The 27,040-nt window shown below is 35.0% G+C and overlaps 1 protein-coding gene and 3 pseudogenes across 1 annotated transcript; 3 read left to right on the top strand and 1 right to left on the bottom strand.

The window, feature by feature from the left end:
* The first annotated feature begins 8,839 nt into the window (after positions 1–8,839).
* On the top strand, positions 8,840–13,384 carry LOC120133439 (annotated as a pseudogene).
* A 1,702-nt stretch (positions 13,385–15,086) lies between these two features.
* Positions 15,087–23,001, top strand: LOC120133491 (shaggy-related protein kinase eta-like). The gene is made up of 11 exons (XM_039150064.1): positions 15,087–15,176; positions 15,324–15,393; positions 15,452–15,723; positions 15,802–15,876; positions 15,955–16,011; positions 16,656–16,796; positions 16,899–16,949; positions 17,025–17,120; positions 21,657–21,740; positions 21,896–21,997; positions 22,138–23,001. The coding sequence occupies exons 1-11, from the start codon at positions 15,087–15,089 to the stop codon at positions 22,234–22,236; spliced, it is 1,137 nt and encodes a 378-aa protein (XP_039005995.1). The 3' UTR covers positions 22,237–23,001.
* Positions 23,002–23,451: 450 nt separating this feature from the next.
* Positions 23,452–25,049, top strand: LOC120133453 (annotated as a pseudogene).
* Positions 25,050–25,490: 441 nt separating this feature from the next.
* On the bottom strand, positions 25,491–26,824 carry LOC120133452 (annotated as a pseudogene).
* Between the last annotated feature and the right edge of the window lie 216 nt (positions 26,825–27,040).

Genomic DNA, 27,040 nt, shown 5'->3' with positions numbered 1-27,040 from the left:
AGTGTAAGGAGTGTACTGTCTTGCTAATAGAATTAAAATGCTATGTTAGATTATATGTATGATAATGAGAGCTTCTAAAGTGAAGCACAAGGCAATAGACTGAAGGTAATAGCATTCACCTGCCCTGGCCAGGCAGGGAGAAGAGCGAAAAACCTCAGGGCGTGCCTGTACAAGATTAGAGAAGGTTTTATGATTTTAAATGATATTATGATGTTAAATGATATTATGATGTGTTTTCAATTTTATACTGTTATAATTCATAGAATGAATGTATCGAATAGAGTTAAGAGCACCCGAGTTCAAGGGTAAATTTGTGAAAGGTTCTGTTGTTACAGACCTTTGGATAAATGATATAAAGATGATGTTAGAAGGTGTTCATTTCTCCAACGTGGAGAAGTTAAATTGAATAATTTCGTTATTATGTGGATAAGATAGAATATGGTGAACGAATGTCACCATAAGAACGTTAAAAGATCAAGTGATATGGTTATGATTTATAGAACCTTTTCAGAATAAGTAAATCGATAACCAGTTTATAAGACGAATGAAGTTAGAATATACAAGTTTGAAGAAAAGGAATTACACGTGTCTGTGTATGAATGTAAGTTTAATAAGTTAAGCATATTTATTGTTGAGTTGATTCTGATTAAGAAGGATACATGTGATTGGTTGTTTAAGGCTTGGACCTTAAATTAAAAGAGTGTTATTGGTTTTGAATTTGTTATCGTTTCAAGAAATGGTTAATCGCGTTAAAACTTTAGAGAGAGCTAAGAATAAAAGGATTGGAGAACAAAAATCTCAGATAATTAAGAAAATTAGTGCTTTATAAAGTTAAGCACCATCAAAGAAAGGTAGAGATTCTGGTTTTCAACTTTAAATCAGATATGAAGTAGTTGTATTCTCTGCCAGAGACTAATCAGATGAGAGTTCGATAGACTCTAGCAGTAGGGTTTGATCTTAAAATATTAAACAATGATTTAATTGATAATAAGTCAGGGTTAATGATAACCTTTGTGAATTGAGTTAAAAGCTATATTAGAAGTTATGTAAATCGAAGCAGAAAAAGTATTTTAAATGGATTAGATGAGTCTTGAAATCTGGTGATTGTTGAATCAAGTGGAGAAAACATAAGTATAAGAATGAAAAAAAAATAAGGTTTTGTGCAAGTAAAGTTGACTATCAAAGTCATGAAAATGTGACAAGGAGTGATAGTTAATGATAAATATATGTGATATAAAAGAGCATGGGAGTATGAAGATATGATATGGATTAGTTATGTATAAGACAAAGGTAAAGGAAATGGTTGAATTCGAATCAAATGAATTGTATTATGGATGAATGAGAATGAAGGTTTGATAAGTGAAGGAAATAGCGAATGAATTATTTTGATTGGAAAGATATATATATATATATATATATATATATATATGGATAGTTTGATGAAGGTTTATACTTTGATTGAAAGAAATAAATTGAATAATAGAATAGTGTGATAGAGAATTTATTAAAGATAAATGATTTGTATGTTTGATGGAAATAAAGATTGATAGAAAAGCTAAAAATGCATAAAGAAGGAAAAGTATAAATGATATGAAAGGAATGTAAAAGCATAAGAGAAAAGGTAATGAAAGAATTAAAGTAATGAAGTAAAGTTTATGATAGCATGAAAGATTTATTGAAGAAGTGATATATAAAAAAATAGTAGATATGTAAATAGTATTGTGTATAAGCAAGAGTGGGGATATGATGAGGGTTTTGCATTATAAATGAAAAAAAAAGTTATCAATGACTAACAAAATTATGTGATAGAAATGTATTGGAAGTATAAGAGATTGTTAAGTTATGATAACCAAATATGAAGTGGATTCGAATACAATGTATATTTTAATTATATGATGTACTGAAGGAAATAAGGATTTGAATGTTCAAGAGAATATAAAGAGTAATAGAAAAGTTTGAGAATGAGTATGTCGGTGAACAATTTATAAGATAAAGAAAGTTATAACGTTTGATTCTGAAATGGAGGAATAATATTATGTGTGAATAAGAGTCCGAGTTTGAAAAGTTGAATAAGATATCGTTGAGGGAAATTTTGATGGAAAAGAATTTATATGATCAAGTTGATAAGGGTTGTACCCTAGATTAAAAAGTTGAGGATTGTGTTCAAAAAATTTAATGTACAACCGAATAATATTAGAGGATCTCCACTATCCTAAAGTGGAAAAGTTAGATGGAATAATGTAGTCGCTATACGGTTGAACTAAAATATGGTAAACAAATGTTATAATGGGAATAATGGAAGATTCATTGATGTGAATATTGTTTCGGGAAAAGTTCAAGAAATAAGTACGTCGATGATTATTTTATAAGATGGAAGACGTTGAAATGTTGAGAGTGAACAAAGAAATTTCATGGTGCATGGGAATGAATGCGGATTTAAAAAGTTAAGTAAACTATGGCTGAGATAATTCTGATTAAAAAATATAAATACTAAATAAATATATGATTAATTGATTAGGGCTTGTGCCCTAGAATGAACAATTGTTATTAACTGGTTGTAAGAGTAAATGTGATAGAGTTATAAGATTGGAAGAAAAGATAAAGTGAATTAATCAAGTATGATATGGATCTGAATATGGTTATGTATTTGGATCATATAAATATGATGATGGCAAATAGAAGATTATTTACAAGTTTTAAAGGGAGCTTTGAAGAAGAAAAAAAATACAGGTATAAGAAATGGTGAAGAATAAGATTCTATATAAGTAAAGCTGATTATCAAAGTTATAAAAATGTGGTAAATATCAGTGATTAGAGATGAACATAAGTGATAGGAAAAGAGTATGTAAACATGAATAAAAAGATATGATCTGAGTATAAGGAGATTTTGACTTTGAAGGAATAAAGGAATAATGGAATAAAGAAAGGAAATGATGAAGTATAAAGGATCAAATGTGATAAAGGTTATATGAAAGTTTAGATGATAAGTTTGGTATAGAAACACGAGAAACGTGTAAGGTAATGTGAAGGATTGTTTGATTCCGTAAGGTATATGTTTAATTATGTTTGAGGAAGATTTAAAGTTAATACCTTTTGTTATAAAAAGGTGATTATTACTTGAACAAATACATGAGAATATATGAAAAGATTTTGTGTATTGTAATACAGACAAGAATTTAGGAATGATTTAAGGTGTAAAGTAATTAAAGAATCATAATATTGAGTAGTAAGGATTGGATGTTACTGTTTACGTGATGAGTGATATTTTATGGAATTTTCAAAAGATCAAAGGAAAATGCAGAATCAAATGAGAAAAAAAAAATAGAAATGAATGAGGTTATTGTTTACTGTTTATATGATGAGCGATAATAGATAAAAAATTAGTTCAAGAACAAACAGGAAGGAAAGATTAAATAAAGAAAACAACATGAGAGAATTAAAAGATATGTTCTTATCAAAGTGTGCAATGAAAATTCGAGGACGAATTTTCTTAAAAGGAGGGGAGATTTGTAACATCCCAAACTACGGGTTAGTGACTAAATTGTAAAATTTTAGAATTTTGGGATAAAAGTAGAATAATTGAATAGTTTAATGATTTATGTGGAGATATTTCCTGAAAGTTGTTAGTAATTATCAAAGAAATTAAAGGGTAAAAGGGTTATTTGACAAGGAAATATATTTTTCCCTTGATAAAAATGAATTATATGGGGTGGGGGAAGAGTTATCTAGAAACTCTCCACTTCTTCTTCATCTTCTTCCCTTCCCCAACGTGAAGTCCCAAGCCAAGGTGAGTTTCTTTGTTAGTTAATTATTTGTTAAATTTAAGGTTGGGTTTTGATCATTAGATGATAACTAAGCTTAAGGAAAACTTAAGTTGTCTTAAAATCAAAAGATACAGAAGTTATGAAAGATTAAAGAAAATGGGTTTCAAAGTGAATTTCTGAAAAAGAGTTAATAAATCAACTTTGAGATTGAAGTTGATTTGTCATAGGTGTGAATAAGAAGTTATAAGTCTTAGAATTAAGTTTGGATAACATGAAAAATTGGGTATGATTATTAATTCTAAGAATCGTGTTGAAATATGGAAGATTATAAGGTGTTGGAATGATAGGAATTGGTTAAAGTTGTTATAGATGAATTTAGTAGCATAATAAGAATTGTATACATGAAAAATTGGGTAAAGTGTTGATGATTTTTGGATGCAATAACTCAAAATGAATAAGCCGTGCCCACGCCTTAACTAAAGACCTCTTCTGCGAAAGCTCAAAATGAATAAGCCGTGCTCACACCTTATGAGAAAACTTCTTCTGGTCTTATCATATTAGAATGCAATTAGTGCATCGATGCATAAGGAGTGCATCGATGCACCCCCTTAAAATGAAAACATCGAATGTAAATCATGTACCGATGCATGGGTAGTGCATCGATGCACCTGTTAAAGGATGCATCGATACACTGTGCAATGTACTGATGCACTTCAATGGGAAATATAAGTAAATTTTTCTTTTCAGTCTGATAAGTGTTAGATTAGAGTATATCAATTAGTATACTGATATGTATCAATGTATTACTATGTAGATATAGAACGTAATCCTGTTTCAGAACAATCAAAGAATTAGGATCGAATCAAAGCAAGGCTAAGGTGAGTGCAATTTAATTTGTACTTATAGAACGAACATTGGCTTGCGATGAGCTAGTGACAGAGTTACTATGGTAAGAAGTAACTCTTAAAATGTTATTGTATGTGACATGAGTTACATAATTCTATGTGTATGTAATATTTTTAACATGTTGTTCTATGTGTTGTGTGATATACATATATGTGCTTACATAAGAACATGAGAAATAAAATAAGCTATGTGATAAGGATATAGAGAATGAAATGAATGACATGAAAATGTATGTATGCTTGATTATATGAATTTGATATATGTGATGTATTTGAAGCATATGATAACAAGAGATGACAATAATTTACATGTCATATGAACACAAGAGAAGTGTTATAAGCTAAGTGACATATGATTATGAAATCATACGGAAAGTGACATGAAAGTAAACTACGTGATTATATGCACATATGAATGTGAATCATATGGAAATGTTCTACGTGTAAGTGAATTATGTGTTTATGTGAATATATGAAATGATATAAAGAATAATGCCCATGTTATGTGTCATGAGATCTAGAGGTATAGTTGTCATGCCAAGAGTAGAGGGTCTACGCGGTCTTTCGGGACAAATTCTACGTGGTCCTTCGGGATATATATGTATTCTTTGGAGCATGTATGAGGTATTTTGAGACACTTACTTGATCCTTGGTATATGTATATGATTTTTAAGGAATTTATATGTGGTCCTTATGGACAATCTTATATGGCACTACGGTGCAATTCTACGTGGCACTTCGGTGCATTTCTACGCGGTCTTTCAGGACAATTTCTACGTGGCACTTCGGTGCAATTTATATGAGCTGTGGTGACAGTATTTGTGCACAACCTCAGTGTACTCACATACCTTCAGTTCTCACCAGTGTACCATGGGCTAATAAAGAGACACACTAATAAATACAATATATAAGATGCATATGCTTGTGGTGATATGAAAGGTATTGCATGGATTATAGGATGCTATGTGTGTTTCTTTGTGAAATATATGTGTTCTATGATATGTATAGAAATGTTCAACACATGCTTATATGATCACAAGGAATTAGTAACAATAATATGAATATTGAAAGGCATGTTAATGATATATGTTTTTATATGATATGATAATATTTGCATATGTATACATTTTGTTTATATGAAATGATATATGGTTATAGTTTATGTTTAATATGCCTCACTAAGTCAACGACTTAGCGTGTGATTGTTTCACGCGTAGGTTCCGAGAAGAGGAAGATTGGTAAAAGTTATGCAAGACAGGTCAGTTTCTCCTTTCCAAAGATCAGATCAGAAAATAAATGTATAGTATGTATTTTGTAACAATGATAGTGGTTGGCATGTAAATAAAGGTTTAAATCCGATATATTTTAATCGATTTTGTAAAATCATATGATTGAATTTTATAATGTTTTAAATGTATATATATATATGTAAATGGTAAATGTATAGAGATGAACATTTTAAATTTTATGAATTTATACGTATTTTACGAAAGTTACTGTAGCAGTACCGTAGCAAGGTATCAGTTCCCTGTAGCTGGGGAATCAATTCCCCTCTTTGAATCTTTAAAATTTTAACATTCGGGTACTGTAGCAGGTATTGTTCATACGGTACTATTTATACGTATTTTACTGTTCATAAATACGTTTTTGATTGGAATTTTTATACGAAACATAATTTAATAGAATATTGTGGTATTTTCCTAAAATGAGTTCAAATATTTTTGATATTTTGTAAGAAAAAAGGTTTTGAAAAGTCAATGTGATATCTCAGACTCGTATTCGGGTCTGATACGGGTTGGGGTGTTACACTTACGCAACGTAGGGGTATAACGCAGGGCAGGGGTCGCGCCTTACCTTTAAATCTGACACAATTATGTAAGGCGCGGGACAGGGGCCGCGCCTTAGCTTTAACTGATACAATTATGTAAGTACCGCGCCTTGTATAATTATAGTAACTTTTCTCGGCTATAAATACCCTTCTCCCCCGTAAACTTCCTCACATCTTCCTCTCAACCTATAAATTAATACAACAATTCTCCCAACGAGTAAATAATTTCGACGATCTTCTCATATTTGATTCAAAAATTCGTGCGATTATTCGTTATAAGGTAATTTTGTTATAATTTTTTTATTATACTTATTGTTTATTATGATTATTTGAAAAAATATTATACTAATTGTTTTCAATTAATTTCTGTGTTTGTAAAATTAGAAAGCAGGAGCATACGTCAGAATATTTTTGCGGTGCAGTTAATAATATAAAATTATATTATTTAAATTATTTACGTTTATGTGTAAAAAATTTATTGTGTTATATTTTCGTTCATATATTATTTATTTAATCAGGTTTTTTCAGTTTTTTTTGTAGATATAATATTGTCGCACTTTTAAACTCTAAGAATGACGCGACTTTCAGATTGTTTATTATGATGGAGAAATTCGAGAAGATGAAACTGGAGTTGTTTATCAAATGGCGCGACTTTCAGCTATTGTTTATTATAGATAATGGCAAAGACCCTGATGAGGTTCAGGATTGGCTTCCGATTATACTAAATTCGACTTTATTGAGGAAGCGTGGTCGTCCAAAATTCAATCGAATTCATTGTGATATGGATATTCGAGAAAGATCTAGACATGATAGAAGATGTGGGCATTGTAGAAACCCAGGACACACTAGAAAAACATGTCCACTTCTGTTGTCATCAAGTAACAATTGATGAGGAACTAATATAGTTGTTTATCAAATAATAATTATTGTACTTTAATTTGCATTTAATTAAAGTTAATGTCATTCGATAACCGCTGATGAAGATTAAAAAAACAATACAAGAAAACTAGATTGGACGTTGGCGTTATAATAAAAGAAATAATAAGTGACAAACTGAAGAAAGTTATCGAACACAATTATTAAATTTTATCAAACTAATAACAATTTGATATTTGAATATAATTTTAAATACAACAAACTTACAATAAGTATTAAATGGTAAATGATAACCAAATTACAATAACTGATATTAAATGGTAATAAACAAAATTAACAAAAATATATTAACAAAAAGTCCAACAATATTAACAAAAAATAATAAAAATTAACCAAAATACATTAACGAAATAAAGTAAGTATTAAATGATAAATAAAAAAAATACAATAAAAAAGTTCAATAAACAACTAAATGCAAATATAATAAAAAAAACAAAAGCTGTCGGCCTCCACCGCTCCACTAAGGCAGCAATAAGGTATGATTCTATCTTACAGTGACCCTCATATATACCTATGTGACCGAATCCAGCCTCTACTAAATAGACACAGCAAGGTATCACTAACTTAAGGTTCCTAATAAAAGGATCTAATACACGGTATCTCTCCTAAAATTAAATAATTACAAAAATTATTTTTTAAACTAATAATTATACATTAAATAAATTAATTAATTATTACTAATAATTTAAATTAAATTAAAACGTTAAAATGTTATCGTATAAGCAAAATGTCGAGATATATGATTTTCATCCAAACGAAGTAGATCGCCTTTCATTTTATATCTGCAAAAAAAATTAATTAAATAAAATATTAAAAAATTTAAATACTTAAATAAATTACAAACAAAATACTAAATATAATAAAATATACCTTAAACAATTATAAGAGAATATAAGAGTATTTGAGAGAAGTTGAGAGGATTTGGTGTGATGAAATTAATTGAGAATGAGGGTATTTATAGGGAGGGATGGGGTGTGAACGGTCGGGGTAGGTGGGTAATTAAACCTAAGGCACGCCGCAGAAGACGCGCCTTTCTACGGCGTATCAGATTTAAAGGTAAGGCGCGGCCCCTACCCCGCTTTATACCTCTACGTGGCATAAGGTATGCCTCACAGGCCGTGCTTTACACACGTGTATTCCATGTCAACATAAGGGCGCGCCTTACCCCACGTGGTGCCAGATCAGCCTAAAGCGCGTTTCAGGGGACGCGTCTTACTGCAAAGGGTATTAGATCGATAAATATAATCTGAACGGTGCTTGACAAAAAAAATAAATTGAAATAGTAATATATCGAGAAAAACGCCACGCCTATATATGAAATAAAAAAGAAAGTGAAAAAGGAGAGCCCTCCTCCTCTCTACAGTAAGTAAACTGAACAGAGTGAAGAGTGAAGAGCATAGGAAAAAATAGCCCCTTTTTAGTGGACGGCAAAGTGCCTCATTTGTCGTTGCTTTCTCACTTCATTTACCAGTCTCTAATCTGTATACACACCCTCTGTCTCAGTCTATCTTTTGCCTGTCTCTTCTTCTCTTTTCCATACCGATTCTTGATCCCCACCCTTGGTTTTCTTCTTGTTGATTCATTACGTTCAAGCTAGAATTTTGAGTTTACCTATCGGTTCTTTGATTCACTTGGTGGATACCCATTTGAGTTTTTGAGGCGAAACAGTAGGTGGTTTAAGCTATGGCAGCTCTAAAACCTGAAGAAATAAGCCACCCACCAATGGACCAACTTCAAGGCTTAGAGTACTGCATTGACTCCAATCCCTCTTGGGGTGTGTCCTTTCAAAAAAAATCTTTTTTTGCTGCATTTTCCGGGTTGTATTGTGTTTGTAACGCTTATTTATAGCTTTGAGGTTTCAACATTACATTTTGGCCTTAGGAACTGCAGTGATGATCCCTTCTTTTCTTGTTCCTTTGATGGGTGGAACTGATGTACGCCACATCCAATTCTGCTTAGACTCGAGCGCATCATTAAAGAAAATTTTCACTTTTAAGTATGAATTTCAACTTTAGTTCATCTCCACTTTCAACGTTAGAGTAGAGAAAAACATACTCTACATCTGGAGTTGTAATATTGTAGCGCTACATATTATTATTTTTTGTTATTTTTTGTTATTTGTTATTTTTGTTTTTGTTATTTTTTATTTTTTTTTATTTTCTTTTTCTGTTTTTTGTTACATTATTTTCTCTTATTCTATTTTTCATATTTTTTAATGTAATTTCTGCATAATAAAACAAAAATTAAACATAATATAATAAATTCAAGTAAATTAAATTGCAAGATAGATAAAAATACATTGAAATTAGATAAATAAACATACTAATAGTTAAATATTGTGAATAAAGTAGAGTTGATGGTAATGTAGAGATAATACTGGAGATGAATTATTGTTTCATCTTTAGAGTAGAGATAGAGATGCTGAAAAATATAGATGAATGTTGGAGATTTCCTTAATAATAATATTTTTCACTGTTTCTCTTCTTTTCTACCCTTTGAATGTTCTTCGGTAGGGGTGGAGCTTTGAGGGCTCAAGGGAGCTTTGAGGGCCCAAGGGGGTTTTGGTACTGTTAAAATTTGAATATTATATATAATTTTGATTTAATGGTATTTTGATTCCGGTAAAAATAAATTAAGAAATATAAAATTTATTAAATATTTAATAACAATTTAGGTGTAATAACAATTTAAGTCATTGCAAGTTTAAATATTAGATAAATTGTGTTATCTTGTGAATTTTGAGATTTTTTTAAAATCTAGGGTGAATAAGATAATATTTATACAAATACTCTTAACTATTTGACAATAAACGCTCATACCCATGTGCAATGTTCTAACTCGAGACCTCAAGAATAACAACAATCTCTTAATCACTAATGTCGCTTGGTTCGTGTTGAATTTTGAGTTTAAATGTCTAATAAATATTTATATATTTTTTAAATAGTCCAATATTTCGCACCCGATCAATATTTAGTTTTATTTCTTCAGATTTCCTTTTTTTTTTTCATCCACCCACAAAGCAAAATATGTATGTTTAACATGAATTTTTATTGTTGGTTACTGTTTTAAACATGATTTCCCCTCTTTTGATGGTATAGGATGATAAAGTAAGAGTGGTGCAGACACTTCTATTTGTAGAAGGGATTAATACACTTCAACAAACACTGTTTGGGACTCGGTTGCCTGCCGTGATTGGAGGGTCTTATGCCCTCATGGTTCCCATTATATCAATAATTCACGATACTTCCTTGATGAGTATCGAGGACAATCACGAGGTTAGTACACTTCTCAATCTTCGGCTTTGTAACTGTTGCATTTTTTTCTTCATTAACTTCAAGCTTCTTGTGCAAAAGGAGAATCATCAAGGACTTAAAGTCAATATTTGTGTGACCCACTTAGTGTTTGATTTTGTATCGCTTGCATGCACCAAAGTCTTCAAATGAGTCACGTCAGTGAATTGTCATCCTGTTTTTGCTCACGCTATTTGGCTGTATTGACTATTGATGACCCTAATAAGTACAATAAATTATAAGCAATTTGCAGCGGTGCTCTCTCCCCCCTCTTATGTGTCCTAAACAAAACTTTGGCATATTTTGTTACTAGATCTCATTACTCTAACATCAGGGTACTTTATTAGTTAGGCTAAAGGGACACCTAGTAGCATTTCAGATCAAAGAATGTGAGCTGTAGGTTCATCAGAAGATCTTTTATGTGTATGCACTTTGAAGAGATTTATAAACTCTATGAGAGCTGTCCAAGGTGCATTAATAGTAGCATCAAGCATACAAATTATCCTGGGATACAGTCAGATGTGGGCCATTTGCTCCAGGTGCAATTTTAATATTGAATGAAGATTTTGTGTCCAAATTCAGGAAACACAATTTGAGGAACTGTTGACATAATTTACCTTTTAGCTTTTCAGGTTCTTCAGCCCCCTTGGTATGGTTCCAGTCATTGCACTAGTGGGCTTTGGCTTGTTTGATAGAGGCTTCCCTGTGGTATAACATAAAAACTATGATGCTATTTTGAATTCTTGAATGAAAATTTCCTCTCGTCTTGTCATGTAGTTCTAACTTGTTATCTCTCTATCAGGTTGGTCGCTGTGTGGAAATCGGCGTTCCAATGCTTATTCTATTTATAGCCTTCTCTCAGGTATAGATTGATACTAACTTGTTTACCGATCTGAGGCCAAATTTATCTTTAAGTATTCTTAATCCGTTTCAAAATGGATTTGGTTTTCGTAGTTGCGTTTATCTAATAATGTTGTGTCAAAAAACAGTACTTGAAGAATTTTCAGCTAAAACAACTTCCAATACTGGAGCAGTTTGCTCTTCTTATATCGATCACAGTAATATGGGCATATGCTCATCTCTTGACAGCAAGTGGTGCATACAAACATCGTCCAGAGTTAACCTAATTAAATTGCAGAACCGACAAGGCCAACCTCGTTTCTTCTGCTCTATGGTTGGTACCAAAGTTGTTCCCCATTTATTGAATACTTTTATGCACACTAAGAGGACATAAAACAATTTAAAATTAAGAGCCAGAACATGATTGTGTTATTTTTTCTGACTGAAATTTATTCAATCAGGATAAAGATACCTTATCCTCTTAAATGGGGTGCTCCTACTTTTGATGCTAGGCATGCATTTGGAATGATGGCTGCTGTTTTAGTCTCTTTGATTGAGTTATTGCTCATTAGAACTAGAAAATAAATTGAATGAACTGTTAGTTAATCAGAGCTAAATAATGTTTGTTTTGGCAGTCAACCGGAGCTTACAAGGCCGCCTCACGTCTAGCCAGTGCCACACCACCTCCATCTCATGTTCTTTATTTGGAACACTGACTGCTTCAACCGTCTCGGCTTAACGTTGCTTTCCGTCTCAGAAAATTATCTTATGCTACTATACTAATTCCATGAGAAACAACAGAGAAAATGTGGGGCTCCTTGGAAGCACTCGTGATGGAAGCCGGAGAGTCGTTCAAATCTCGGCTGGCTTTTTGATATTTTTCTCAATATTAGGTGAGTTATGAGAATTTACTTAAAATAGACAATTCTCTTGAGTCTGGAATGTGTCTGTAATAGGTTCTTCTTTTGACTTGTTTACCATCTGCAGGAAAATTTGGAGCTTTGTTTGCATCAATACCTTTTACCATATTTGCTGCTGTATATTGTGTTTTGTTTGGTCTTGTTGATAAGTATCACAGTAACGTTCTTTCTTGTATAACCAATATTCCTTTTTGTAATACCATTACTCATTGTTGGCTTCGGTTGCTTTCAGCTTCGGTGGGGCTGCCGTTCTTGCAATTTACGAACAAGAACTCCACGAGGAATCTCTTTATTGTGGGCGTTGCCCTGTTCTTAGGTTTACCTGTTCCTGAGTATTTCAGACTTCAGAGAATACACTGCCGAGGCTCTTCATGGTCCAGCTCATACCAGGGGTGGCTGGGTGAGTTAAAATGACGCCAATGTGTTCCTTGGCCATATTCAATGATTTTCTTAACTTGTTTTTTCTTTTGCATGCAGTTCAATGATTTCCTTAACAGCATATTCTTTTCATCACCAACCGGGGAGTTAATCGTCTCCGTATTCCTAGACAACACACTTGACACCAAAGACAGTGGAAGAGATAGAGGAATGCCATGGTGGGTTAAATTCCAGACATTCAAAGGAGATAGCCGGAAGGAAGAGTTTTACACACTCCCATTCAACCTCAACCGTTTCTTCCCACCATCATAAAACTGTCATCATCCAAGTGCTGCAAGGAAAAAGCATACATTCCCGAAAGACGATGATCACAGCCTGAAGAATGAAGTGGAGTTTCATGTGTTTCTTTTTTCATCGCTGAGAGACTTCAGCTGAATCTCTCTCCCATGATCTGTTAAATATTTAACTTGGGTTATTCAGGTTTAATCCAATCCATTTGTCTTGCTTGCTTTCATTAGAATCAAGTGTTTTTTCATTGGGTTATTCAGACTTCAGAAATAGTATTTATTTTTAATTAATCCAACAAATTAAATCAAGATCACGTATTTTATTTTTACCCAAAAATCGTTTTCCTTTTAACAAATTAAATATTGAATTGTTTACATCAACAACAGATATAACAATGACCTGACCAATGGATAAGATTTCATTAAACCCATCAAATCCCACACACCACAACTCAAACCAAAAACAAGTAACGATAACGGTCTTTTAAAAAAATAGAAGTAACGGTAACGGATACAAACGGAAGGGGGAGAATGATAGAAAAAGGTCCAATCATTATCGAAACAAGAAAGGTCGCCTAATAATTAGAGTTGTAAACGACTCGAGATTAAATAGTGTTGAGTTCAACTCGATTTTAAAAATATAAAATTGAGTTTGACTCGATTCAAAAAAATATAAAGTTAAATTCGATTCAATTTGAAAACTTGATAGTTTATAATTTTTAAGTTTGATTCGAACTCGAAATAAATAAGTGAAGCTCGACTGGACTCGAAAACTCGTGAGCTTAAAATTTTCAAGTTTCACTCGAAATTAAACATTGAAGTTCGACTCAAATTCAAACCCGAACCTTAAATACATGAAGTCCATAGTGCTTTTCTTTTTGAAAATAACATACAAATGGTATTGTTATTAATTTAATTTCAAAAATCTAAAATTTTTATTGTATTATTTTTTTCTGAGTAGCTCATGAGCTTTTTGAGTCGAGTATTAAGTAGCATACTTCGACTCTTTAAGAATTCAAGCCGAATTTAAGCTCGATTTGAGTCTATTTAATTTGAATATTTACTTTGACTGAATTGATATCAAATAGCTCGCGATATGTCTCTTCTCATTTACTGCCTACGAATAACAATTAGGTAAAGGATTTAAAGGGCAGTTTGGGAAGTCTACGAATAAAAATAGGCGCGAAGAGTACGGAAAGTAACAGAGGGAATAAAAAGGAAATAAATATAAATAAAATGATTTAAAAATAATAATAAAGAAAGAAAGAAAATAGAAGAAAGAGGAGGTGGAAGTACATGGGCACTAGTTTGGTGTGTCTCCCCTGGGTCCTCCTCCCTCTTCTTTCTTCTTCTACTTATTCTTCTTCCCATTTTTCTCTTCGATCGCCACTACCATGATCTTCCGATACTCTTTCTTCACTTAGATCTTTCTTTCCTCTATTGTCTTTTCATCATTTTTCCCGGTTGCTCGGGATGGCTGACGATAAGGTAAGCTTTATTTTTCTTTTCCCCCCTTATTTTCCCCTCTACATTGGAATTCGGTGATTTTAAGTTTTTTGGGTGAAAATTTTCTTTTTTATTGTTTCCACTTTTGTTCTCTTCTGAAAGTCTGATGGAATTTTTTTTTTCTGGTTGTTCTGTTTTTTTTGGGTGTTGGTGGGATTTCCTTACGAGATTTGCATTTTTTAATTAGTTATTTTTCATATACGTTTATGAAACGAAAATCTTTTGTTGTATATTCGTCTTATTTTGCGGCGATCTTGTTGGTTGAGCTAATCGTCAAACCCTGGATGATGTAAAATTTTGTCTTATTGTTTTGGATCTGTTAGTGTGTTATATCTTCTCTTCAGTTGGAGGATCTCCAGTTTATATGCTCGCTCTTACGAAGTCCCTTTTCGCTATTTTTTACTGACAATAAATTTCGTAATTTACCAAGAAATGTCTGCCCCTGTCGTCGATGGGAAGGATGCGGTCACCGGTCACATAATTTCCACAACTATTGGAGGCAAAAACGGTGAACCAAAACAGGTATGTCACTTCTTGGGTTACCCAGTTTTATCTCTGTTCAAATTCAGCTTTAGCTATCAATACTATCCGTTTAAGATGAACTTTAGGAATGATAATCAGACTCTTTTACTTGGAATTTCATGTTTTTAGATGTTTTGATTATTGTAGACTATAAGTTATACGGCGGAGCATGTAGTGGGGACAGGATCCTTTGGAATTGTTTTCCAGGTACTGAAACGTAGTCACACTTGGTTTTACCTTCTTGGTGTTCACATACTGATCCATCTGTTATCAAGCAAAATGCTTGGAAACTGGAGAGACCGTGGCTATAAAGAAAGTTTTGCAAGACAGAAGATATAAGAATCGGGAACTGCAATTGATGCGCTTACTTGATCATCCGAATGTGATTTCCTTGAAACATTGTTTCTTTTCCACCACTAGTAAAAATGAGCTTTACCTTAACTTGGTTATGGATTACGTACCGGAGAGCAAGTATAGAGCTTTGAAGCATTACAGCATTGCAAATCAGAGAATGCCACTCATCTATGTGAAACTTTACACATACCAGGTGTGCATGGTACTCTTTTACATGCTTGATTTCTTATGTTATGTTCTTCTTTATGCTAATTAGAGGAAGTTTTTACAGATATTTAGGGGGCTTGCCTACCTCCATAATGCTGTGGGAGTTTGCCATAGGGATTTGAAGCCTCAAAATGTTTTGGTATGCTTTTCTTACTGATGAAATCTTGGTACAATGTCCCGACAATGTTTCTGAGAGATAATTGTTGGTTTTGTACAGGTTGATACTTTGACACACCAGGTTAAGATTTGCGATTTCGGAAGTGCAAAAGTGCTTGTAAGTTGACCCCTTTGTACTAATATTCCAAGTGCTTGTAAGTTGACGGTTTAGTTTTTCCAAGTGAAACACTTTTATTGGGTTCATAAGTTTCTAAAACTGGAGTTTTGCTTTTTTTTTTTTTTTGAATGTTCTACTCAATTGCAACTTCTAAAGGGATTTATCTCATATGTTATCATCTACTATTTGTGAAAAGTGCAAGGTATTTCTCTTGTTCTAGCTTGCAGAATCAACATTCTGATAACACACGTTTATGACTCCTTACTGTTGTTCTGCTAAAGCTCGTGTAACCTTTGCCCTTCTTTTACATCTCTATAAATGCTTTATACCTGAAATTTTAGCTGACCTTGAATCTTTTCTAGCCTGATCCTTCTCAAATGGGCACTTCTCCCTTGTTAACTTTACCAGTTTACCTGTCTTTTATGGCCTCTTTGTAGGTGTGAAGGGCTAAAGAAGAAAAGGATTGTGGGGTGGGGATTGAGTGGGATTTTATTGTGACACATTTTGAGTCTGCAGTCTGCACTACTGTTTTGAAGTTGTGGATTAGATCAAATAGAAGTATTAACATGTTAATGATCCTCTTTTGCTTGTCCTTTTTCTACGTGTAAATACTTCACTTGTACTATTAATTTACATGTGATCAGGTCAGAGGTGAAGCTAACATTTCATACATATGTTCGCGTTTCTATCGGGCACCAGAACTTTTATTTGGTGCCACGGAATACACAAACTCAATTGATATCTGGTCAGCCGGTTGTGTTCTTGCTGAACTTTTGCTGGGCCAGGTTAGCGTTTGCCCCTTTTTTTCCTCTGATTTTGATCTTTTTGAAATTCTCTAGCAATATTTTAGTCTCTGCTCATTGATAGCTTTTCTTTTTCGTCTGTAGCCATTGTTTCTTGGGGAAAATGCTGTGGACCAGCTTGTAGAGATTATCAAGGTATGATTTGTTTACTGATTCTTGGATTTACTTTTCTCTGTATCACGGGTTTGCTTCTTACATCTTTTCCTGTAGGTCCTAGGTACACCCACTAGGGAAGAAATTCGTTGCATGAATCCTAATTACACAGATTTTAGGTTTCCACAGATTAAAGCTCACCCATGGCATAAGGTTTGCTTTTTGTTCTCTTTGAGTTTATAAATTATCTTTGATGATGAAGATTAATTTTACGATTGCTTCATGGAATGTTAGAGGTTTGAGGAGAAAAGAAAAGCAGAGGGCTATTCAGAGGTTAATTGATAAAAATCACCCACAGTTTCTTTGGCTGCAAGAAACGAAAATGGAGAAGATTCCCAGATCTCTGCTTAGAAGAAAAGGGTTTAGTAATTTTAAAAGTGTCCTTGAAACTCCATCGGTTGGCTCATCAGGGGGTTTAATGAGTTGTTGGGATGATAAAATTTTCGAATTAGAAAATCGTTTTATTTATAGAAGATTCATTGTCTTATCTGGGAAATTTCGAGTCAATAATTTCAGTTGTATTTTCATTAATGTTTATGGCCCTTCAGTTGAGGAGGAGAAAGATAGTTTTTTTTTGAAGAGTTGAGTTTGTTCATTAGTTTTTGAAGAGTTGAGCTTGTTCATTAGTGGTCAGAGGGCTCTTATTTGTGTAGGGGGGACTTTAATGTATATCTACATGATGAAGAGAAGATTGGAAGAACTCAGAACAGGAATTCAATGAGGATATTTAATCTTTTGATGCTGCAAACAGGCTTAATTGATCTACCCTTAAATGGAGGAAGGTTTACTTGGTGCAATAATCAAGATACCCCTACTCATGTTAGATTGGACCGGTTTTTTGTTGATGGCCAATTCCTTGTTGCATTTCCTGATTTGGTGCAAACCTTACTGCCTAGATCTCTTTCAGACCATAATGCTCTACTGTTGGAGAATGGAGGTGTCAATTGGGGTAAAAAGCCTTTTAAACTTTTTAACTATCTCATGGAAGAAGTTGGGTTTGAGGATTTGGCAGATCTTCAATTCAAAAAAGGAAGAATCAGCAGAGGAAGGCTGGAATTTATAGTATTATGAGAAATACAAAAACTGCTATCAAGAATTGGGCGGGCAAGAAGGACCAATTTCCAGGGGCTAGTATTTCAGCCTTAGAATCGAGGATCCACAGTCTAGAACTGGAAATCCAACAAGTGCAGGATGGTGCTAACAGTGGAATAGCAGCAAAGTTAATTTCAGCAAGAACAGAACTGTGGAGACTATAAAATAGAGGAGCAAATCTGGTTTCAAAATTCCAGATCAAAATGGATAGAAGATGGGGATAGAAATACAAGATTCTTCCATAATTGTGGTTCGATTAGAAAGAGGAGGAATGCTTTGAATGCTTTGAATATTGGGGGTAATGTCATTCAAGAACCGTCTGTCATTAAGACCACTATTAGAGACCACTTCTTTAAGATTTTTAATGAGCATTCGACTTTAGAGGTTGAAGAGATAAGGTTGAATTTTCCTAGTATTTTAGTTGAGCAGAATCTATGTTTAGAGAATGAATTTTCAGAGGAGGAAGTTTGGGAGACTATACAATCTTGTGATAGTAATAAAGCGCCGAGACCAGATGGTCTAAATATGGGCTTCTTCAAAAGGTTTTGGCATGTCCTCAAAGTTGATATTATGAAATTTTTTCAGGATTTTTATTTGGGGAAAGATTGGGAACATGGGGTTAATCATACATTTATCACTCTCATTCCAAAGGTTTCTAACATTGGCGGTCTAGATGACTTTAGGCCAATTAGCCTAGTTGGTGGGTTGTATAAGATCATTTATAAGTGTTTGTCGAGGAGATTGAGGGGTTGCATTTCAGACATCATTAGTCCAACTCAGTTTGCCTTCATACCAGGTAGACATGTTCTGGAAAAATGGACTTAAGGGCTATGTATTCAAGGTTGATTTCAAGAAAGCTTACGATTCTGTTGAGTGGTCTATTTTATTTAAAATAATGGAGAAAATGGGCTTTGATTCCAGGTGGAGAGGCTGGATTGAGTAGTGTGTAACCACAGCTTCTGTTTCGGTTCTTGTAAATGGAGTTCCTTCTGAGGAATTCTCAATGACTAAAGGTCTTCGACAGGGTTGTTCTTTGTCTCCTTTGATGTTTAACTTAGTAGGGGAGCTACTTAATCTACTGATTCGAAGGGCCATGTCACAGAGTTTATTTTCTGGAATGGTGATTGGCAGAGAACAGGGGTCTGTAAATGTGTCCCATTTACAGTTTGCTGATGATTTAATTATATTTTCTGGTGCCTCGAAAATGAAAATTCTGAATGTCAAAAGGGTGCTTCGAGTTTTTCAAGTGGTTTCTAGTCTACAGCTGAATTTGAAGAAGATTAAATTGTTTGGTGTTAATGTTAACGAGGAACTACTGGAATGGGCTACTTCTATTGGATGTTCAATTGACAGATTTCCTTCTGAATATCTAGGGCTTCCCCTTGGTGCTACTAGAAATTATGCAGCTATTTGGGAACCTGTCATTAATAATTTTTTTAACAAGCTAACTGAGTGGAAGGCAACATCTCTTTCTTTAGCAAGGAGACTAGTATTAATTAAGGCGGTTTTTTGTTCGCTTCCTACATATTATCTGTTCATATTTAAAATTTCAGCTTCGGTTCTTAAAACCCTTAACTCTATTATGTCTAATTTCCTATGGGGAGGGGGAAATGGCATTAGAAAAATTCACTAGGTTAGCTGGTCCAATGTTAGCAAGCCGAAGAGTGAAGGGGGCTTAGGAGTTTTTAATCTTAACTTGATGAATAGAGCGCTTTTGGGGAAATGGACTTCGAGGTTTGCCAATGATAGGGACTCAGTTTGGAGGGAAGTTGTTTGTGCTAAATATAGACTCGATTCTTCAGTTTTAATTCTTGACAGTAAGTTTCCATCTAAGGTATCCTGGATTTGGAGATCACTGCTAAATAATTATTTTAAAGAAGACTTCTTTGGCACTAAATTTAGAAGCATGTGTAGTTTTCATGTTGGTGATAGTAAATCTATTCGGTTTTGGCAAGATCTTTGGGCTATGGATCATCCACTTGATGTCATTTTCCCAAGACTATTTTCCATTTCCATAAGTCAGTTTGGAAAATTATCTGAATTTGGGGAGTATATCTCTAACGTTTGGACTTGGGATGTCAAGTTTAGAAGAAATCTTCATGACTGGGAGCTTGAACAATGGTCTAACTTGTTGGCTATCATTACAAATTTTTCACTCTCCGGAATTTCCTGATCGTGTGATCTGGAAAGGTACTGGGGATGGGGCTTTTACTGTTAGATCAGTTGTTAATCTATGTTCATCGGGGACTTTGGGATCGGAGGAGGTCTTTTTCTGGAAGAAGATTATTTGGAGGGTCTACTGCCTCCAAGAGTAGAGTGTTTTCTTTGGAAATCGCTCATGGGAAGCTGGCTGTTAGGACTGAACTTGTCAAAAGAGGTGCAAGGAATTGAAGATGTGTTGTGTCCCCTATGCAAGATGTCGGATGAGTCTCCCTCTCATTTGTTTTTCTCTTGTTCGGTGGTGTAGTCCCTTTGGAATAAGTTCTTAAGTTTTTGGAGGATTTGTTCCGTTCTACCAGCGGATGCTAAAAGCTTTTTTCTAGCTTGGGATGGTCTAAAGTCCAATTCTATGATTTGGCCTTTTATTCCAAGGGTTTAGACCACCTGGAAAATGAGGAATTTCGTGGTGTTCGAAGGGAGAAAGGTTGATAAGGCAGAATTCTTATTTTTAGCAAGGTTTAGGTTTGCTTCTTGGTTCTTAGCAAAGTATAAAGAAGTGTCTATTCCTAAGGACTCACTCATTTATGATCCTTCACTTGGGGACTTAGTTTCTCTCAGGTCTAATCAGATTCCACCTACTTTACTTTGGTCTCCTCCTCTTTTGGGTTTTGTTAAATTAAATGTTGATGCTGCCACTACAAGGGATTGGAAGAAAAGCGGGTTAGGAGGAGTTTTAAAAGATTACTCAGGTTTTACTATAGGCTATTTCAAGGAATCTGCTGGTCCGGGACCTCCTACGTTGATGGAGTTAAAGGCTATTCTTATGGGGTTATCTTTCTTTGCAAATTATCGACAGAGGATCAAGGACCGTCTGATTTTAGAGAGTGATAGTAAGGTGGTTGTGGATTGGATTAAGGGGGATGAATTATGTCCTGTTGGATATGCCTTATTGATTAAAGATATTGTTCATAGGCTTAATGCTTTTTGAAGGTGTTGTTAGACGGGTTAATAGGACAACTAATTTAGAGGCTGATGCCTTAGCTAAAGAAGGCATAGGCTGAGTTAGTAAAGTTGTTGATGGTTGTTTAGGGTTGTTTCTTGATTTTCTGGGTTTTGTAAGGGGATTACTAGTGTTGTTTTCGTTGATTCTGTGTTTTTAGTTTGGGTGTTTTATGGGTGTTTCCACCTTTTTTTGGTTCTGTTGGGGTGTTTTGTTGGTTGTATTGTTGGTTGTATCTTATGTATTTTATTGTTCAATAAAATCTTAAGGCACTCTTTTCCTCCTTCCGCTGATTAAGGAGCTTCCCTACAAGCTCCATTAATCAAGAAGGGGGTTTTTAACGAGGCCTGAAATTCTTATCAAAAAAAAAAAAATTGTCTTTGAAGGCACAATTTTTTTTCTTAATGCCTTGTGGATATTTTTGCTCATGGATTTAGGTTTTTCACAAAAGGCTGCCTCCTGAAGCAATTGATCTTGCTTCACGACTCCTGCAATACTCACCAAGTCTTCGCTGTACAGCTGTAAGTTGCTAGTGTCTACTACTTTGATCGACTGTATTTCCATTTTAGACATAAGAAATGTGCACAACTCTCTATAGCGTTTGGCTCCCAAAAAATAAATTTAGTGATAGCCACCCTAACCTCATGTCATTGTTATATGCTCTTTTCTATTACAGCTTGAAGCATGTGCACATCCCTTCTTTGATGAGCTTCGAGAACCTAATGCTCGGCTACAAAATGGACGACCCTTACCACAACTGTTCAACTTTAAACAGGAAGTATGTTTCTGCACTAAGCTTCATTCTCATATACCTTTGAATTTGTACAAAGATATATCTTCATGAAATACTTTAGGTTGGATTATTTTCTGTCTGAGGTTTTGTTTCATAAGGTTACATGCACATTCTTTTGGTTACAGTTATCTGGGGCTTCGCCGGAGCTTATTAATAAGTTGATTCCGGATCATGTGAAACGGAAAATGGGGCTACAACATTTAATGCATCCTGCTGGAACATAAAACTTTGGAAGTGATATAAGATTTGATCTGGCCTAGATGATGCCGTGACACAAAGGAAGTACCATCTCTGGATTACCTTGATTGAGGGCCTGTCTAGCTTCTATCATTTTCTACTCTCCCCTGCCGCATGCAGTATCTGGCAGCTGAATGGCTATCATCACTTCATCGTTTTACTTGAATTCTACCTCTCTTGCCCTTTTGTTATATGAGTTTTGCTTTTCGTCAAAAAACATTTTTCTGTTATGTACATGTAACACGTTTGATAGTAAAAAAGATTAGACTAAGGTAGACAACAGACCACAAATGTGCTAGTGGAGGAAAAGTTTAGTGTATTTGTTACTAGGAAGGTCCCTCATAGAAATGTCTGGAAGACAAGGGGGTGGTTGGTTATGCGCTTTCGTTATGTTTTTGTTTATTTTGGTGGCCGACTTCAAATTGCGTGTTATTACTGGTTATTCAAAGTAATGTTATTACTCTTGCTACCGTTGTCAGCCTGTCATTATGTTCCAACCATTTCATTGAAGCTGTATCGCGGAGCTGATGGCTAGCATTTTTCTTAAGCCTTTGATGAAACTGACTGGCAAGTTCCACAGGGAATATGGCTTGTTGGGCATTGCTGTAACCCAGCCGAAAGAGGAATGAAGGTCGAACAGATCAGTCTGATGCCTTGTGCCGTTTGGTCATTCCTTCGATTTTCGATATGGAGTAGAGAAAATGTAACGATTTTTTGTGCCCAAGGCCAAGATTATGCTCGTAGCATTGACTATTTGGCAAAACCCTTCAGGGATCCGATTAATTTTGTTCTTATTAGTTTTGAAAGATGTGATATATTAACAAGCAATCAATCGGAAAAAACAGTAAATCGTCGTCTTTAGTTTTAGTGCGGAAAAATTATTTATTTGAGATTTTGGATAGGTATAAATCCAGAATTTTCTGGCTGCAAAAGAAAAAACAAAATAAAAGCTCTATTACACGTGATATTAACCAGGATAAAAAATTGAAATTTATTTTTAAAAATATTATTAAGGATAATATTATACTCATTATCTCATATTTATAAATATTGTTAAGGATAAAATTATACCCATTATCTCATATTATTATAAAATCACTATCATATTTTGGTTTTAGTAACGGTATCACATTGGTTGATTTCCCTGTTTACAAATTGGAGCGAGAGGGCAAGCTAGTAAATTTAAGCATATAAAAAACCCTAGCCCTAAACTCTTCTCTTTTAAAACTCCCCAAATTTTCAAGCAGCTGCCTCTTTGCACTCTGCCACCGCCGCCACTGCCTTCAACCTCCGTCTATTCGCCATGGTACATCTTCCTCTTTTCTACATCTTTTATCTTACGTGAATGCGTGTCTCAGTAACTTCTTGGTTTAAAAGTTTCTTTTTTGGAACTATGAAAGGCATCAGAGAAGAAACTGTCGAACCCAATGAGGGATATTAAAGTTCAAAAGCTTGTCCTCAATATATCCGTCGGTGAAAGCGGTGATCGTCTAACCCGTGCTGCCAAGGCAAGTAACAAAAAACCCAAAAAGAAAAAAAACTTCTTATTCCCCCCCCCCCCCCCAAATATTGTACCTTTTGTTTATTTCTCTTTATTTTGGTTCTCTTTTAGGTCTTAGAACAACTCAGTGGTCAAACCCCTGTCTTCTCCAAGGGTAAAATTTATAGAAAACAAATGCTGGTTTTGAGTTTCCTTTTGTTTGTATGTGTGGTTAATGAAAATTGAAAATGTGGGTTTTGATGTGAGCAGCTAGGTACACCGTGAGATCTTTCGGAATCAGGCGTAATGAGAAGATTGCTTGCTACGTGACAGTGAGGGGAGAGAAGGCTATGCAGCTTCTCGAAGGTTAAGGAATATGAGCTTTTGAGGAGGAACTTCAGTGATACTGGCTGCTTTGGATTCGGCATCCAGGAGCACATTGATCTCGGCATCAAGTAAGTTTTTTATTTTTCGGGCACATCTTTATTAATTTGTGATGTATTCTAATGGAGGATTCTTATGTTGATACTGCGTTGTGGACACTTGATAATTCACTGTTGACACGACCAAATAAATAAAACTAGATTTGGATCCTTTAGTAGGCTTAAGTAGTTGGTTTTTTATCATAACTTTATGATTAAAATACTTCTACTACTTCAATAGGAACACACATGTTTGTATCTTGCAATGATGTTTGATTTTGGGGTTGGGACTGGTTTTAGGATTTAAGAACGCGGTTGCTTTCCCGCTTAATCTTCATTTGAGACAGTTAATTGCCTAAGATGTGTATTGCTTCGGTTTTCTTGTTGAAGTGTGTAGCTTGAAATTGTTTAGTCGTGCTCGAAGCCGGGATTAGCTTATTCAATAAGCTAGTGGTTAACCCTTGTTTTGAAACCATTGAGCATGAGAGTGATGCGGTAATTCTCTCTTCGTTTATCCTGGTAACGAAGTTAACATGTCTGTATTGTCAGCTTCATTCTGCTAGCAGTTACAGTAAATCTTGATTCCATTAAAGCCTATTAAGTCATAAATTACATCTCTTGTGCTCTTTCTAGGTATGATCCTTCGACTGGTATCTATGGTATGGACTTCTATGTTGTTATTGAACGAGCTGGGTACCGTGTTGGCCGTCGCCGCAGGTGCAAGTCACGTGTCGGTATTCAGCACAGAGTTACTAAGGAGGATTCCATGAAGTGGTTCCAGGTCAAATATGAAGGAGTCATCCTTAATAAGTCCCAAAATATTTCTTAGAAATAGCAGATACCGTCTCGATCTGAGTTTTGGGTATCTGATTTTGGTTGCTTTTGTCCATCTGTTAGTATTTTCTTGAACAGATATATTTAGGTGTTATTTTGGGATCGTATGTACTTTTTGTGTTGGTTTAGTTTATTGAGAGAGAACACACAATTGGTTTAGTATACATGAAACGGTATGGAAACAAATTTCTTCAGTATAGGGTAAAGCTTACATTTTATCCCTTTTCACCTGTCATTGATTTCCATTCTTGAAAACCTTTCACCAATAACTCCACTCGGGCATTACCAATTTCATTAAATGAACAAGATAAAAGAGAGAGACAATGGGCAGAATATACATAAATCACAATCAATGAACCAGTTGCTTGATGAAGAATACATATTATTCAGGAAAAATTTATCAACCGTTAATCATCATTAGCGGATCCTAATCCATCTCAGATTGCACACAAATAATGACCGAAAGAGCAGCAAAAAATAACACACCAGTACTGTGATTCCTTTATTTCATAAATCAAGTGTAAAATCGATATCAATAATGTAAACTCCAATTACCAATTTTCCCTATTCTAGAGATCCAAATAAAAGACGTATTTTTCCAGCGGCACCATTTTGCGAGTAGAATCAAGAAAATAACGGGGAAATTATTGAAGAAATACCAATTGCTAAACCAAGAAAAACCTTACTTGGCCCATGATGGTTGTCCTTCTTATTAGTTTTATCAGCTTCACCATCATCGGTATAATCTGAGTCACTCTCACTATCTGCAGAAGACTCCTTAGAAGGCAGCGGTGACATGGGCAATCCATGCTAATCGCAATAAGCAACCCCAAGTTTCAGTTTCGATGACAAAACAGAATGATTGTAACACAAATTGCTATAAAACAGAATGATTGTAACACAAATTGCTATTCCCACCAACCTTGAAAACAGCCAATCGCTTTTTGAAACTAGCATTGATAGGTAAAACTCCACGAAGCCCATTGTCCTCCAGATTCAACACTTTCAACCCTGACAAAAACTTGGGAACAGTTCCATTTAACTGGTTATTACTCAGATCGACATGAACCAATCCTGTAACGGCTGACATGGAATCCGGGATTGACCCAGACAACGAATTGGAAGCCAAAGATAGATTCTTCAAGGATATTCGAGAAGCGTGAGGGAAGTTGGTATCTTCCCTTTGAGCTTGTTATTGGATAAATCGATATGGATCAGATTCGGATGCAAGTGGCTCGAAATAGAACCGGTAAGATTAGCATGTGAAATGGTGAGTGTCTTCAGCTTCTGCATGTTCCCGAGGATTACATAAACACCGCTGGCGCTGACCGGAGTGTATGAAACTGTGAGATCAGTGAGGTTAACGAAGTGCGAGAGCCAGACCCCAGAGAGACGCCGGAGAGATCGAATGCAGGAGAAGGAAGTGAGGGAAAGAGAGAGATCGGAAGGGAAGCGGACAGGTGATACGTGGCAGTCAGTGAAAGAAAGAGAACGGAGGGAAGAGAGGGACTTGAGAGCATTGAAGGAGAGGAAAAGGTCGGATGAACTGTTGGAGAGGTGGAGCGAAATGAGTTGGCGGACGGGCTTGGAGTTGTCGCAGATGGTGGCATTGCGAGGGGAAGGTTGAACGCAAGGGTCTCTTGTGGTGGGGATGTGGAGGGATCGGAGTGCTTCCATTTGTTTAGGGTCTAGTGGGGAAGAAGATGGAGCTTTGGTGGTGGGTGAGGTTGGGAAGGAAGTAGGGGCAGGAGTAGGGGTCGTTGGTTCAGTGGCGGCGGAGGTGACGGTGGCGGAGAGGAGAAAGATGAGGTAGAGCAATGGTGGCGGAGGTGGTTTCATGGTGGAGACCGAGGAAGAGGAAGGGGAAGAGAACCGTGAGTGGTGAGACGTTGGATTGGGGTGGGGTTAGAGGCGTTTTTCTCTAAAAATCATCGGCAATCTAATACCAGTCAGATTATATTTTTCGATATAATACTCGTAGCAGTAAAACGTGCCCTCCAGGAGTATAGCGCGGATCAGAGGGCGCGATATACCTGGTTATCTAACACGTGGGGT

Source organism: Hibiscus syriacus, unplaced genomic scaffold (genome assembly GCF_006381635.1).
Source record: "Hibiscus syriacus cultivar Baekdansim isolate YM2019G1 unplaced genomic scaffold, ASM638163v2 tig00110580_pilon, whole genome shotgun sequence".
NCBI classification, from domain to species: domain Eukaryota; kingdom Viridiplantae; phylum Streptophyta; class Magnoliopsida; order Malvales; family Malvaceae; genus Hibiscus; species Hibiscus syriacus.
This window is presented reverse-complemented; position numbering and strand designations above follow the sequence as displayed.

What these genes read in the sequence shown, in the direction of transcription:
- LOC120133491 (XM_039150064.1), top strand. Translation starts at nt 15,087, where the DNA reads ATGTCTGCCCCTGTCGTCGATGGGAAGGATGCGGTCACCGGTCACATA. An exon ending in TGTTTTCCAGGTACTGAAAC is followed by an intron (nt 15,394 to 15,451) that starts GTAGTCACACTT and finishes TCTGTTATCAAG; the next exon opens with CAAAATGCTTGGAAACTGGA. An exon ending in TCGGAAGTGCAAAAGTGCTT is followed by an intron (nt 16,012 to 16,655) that starts GTAAGTTGACCC and finishes ACATGTGATCAG; the next exon opens with GTCAGAGGTGAAGCTAACAT.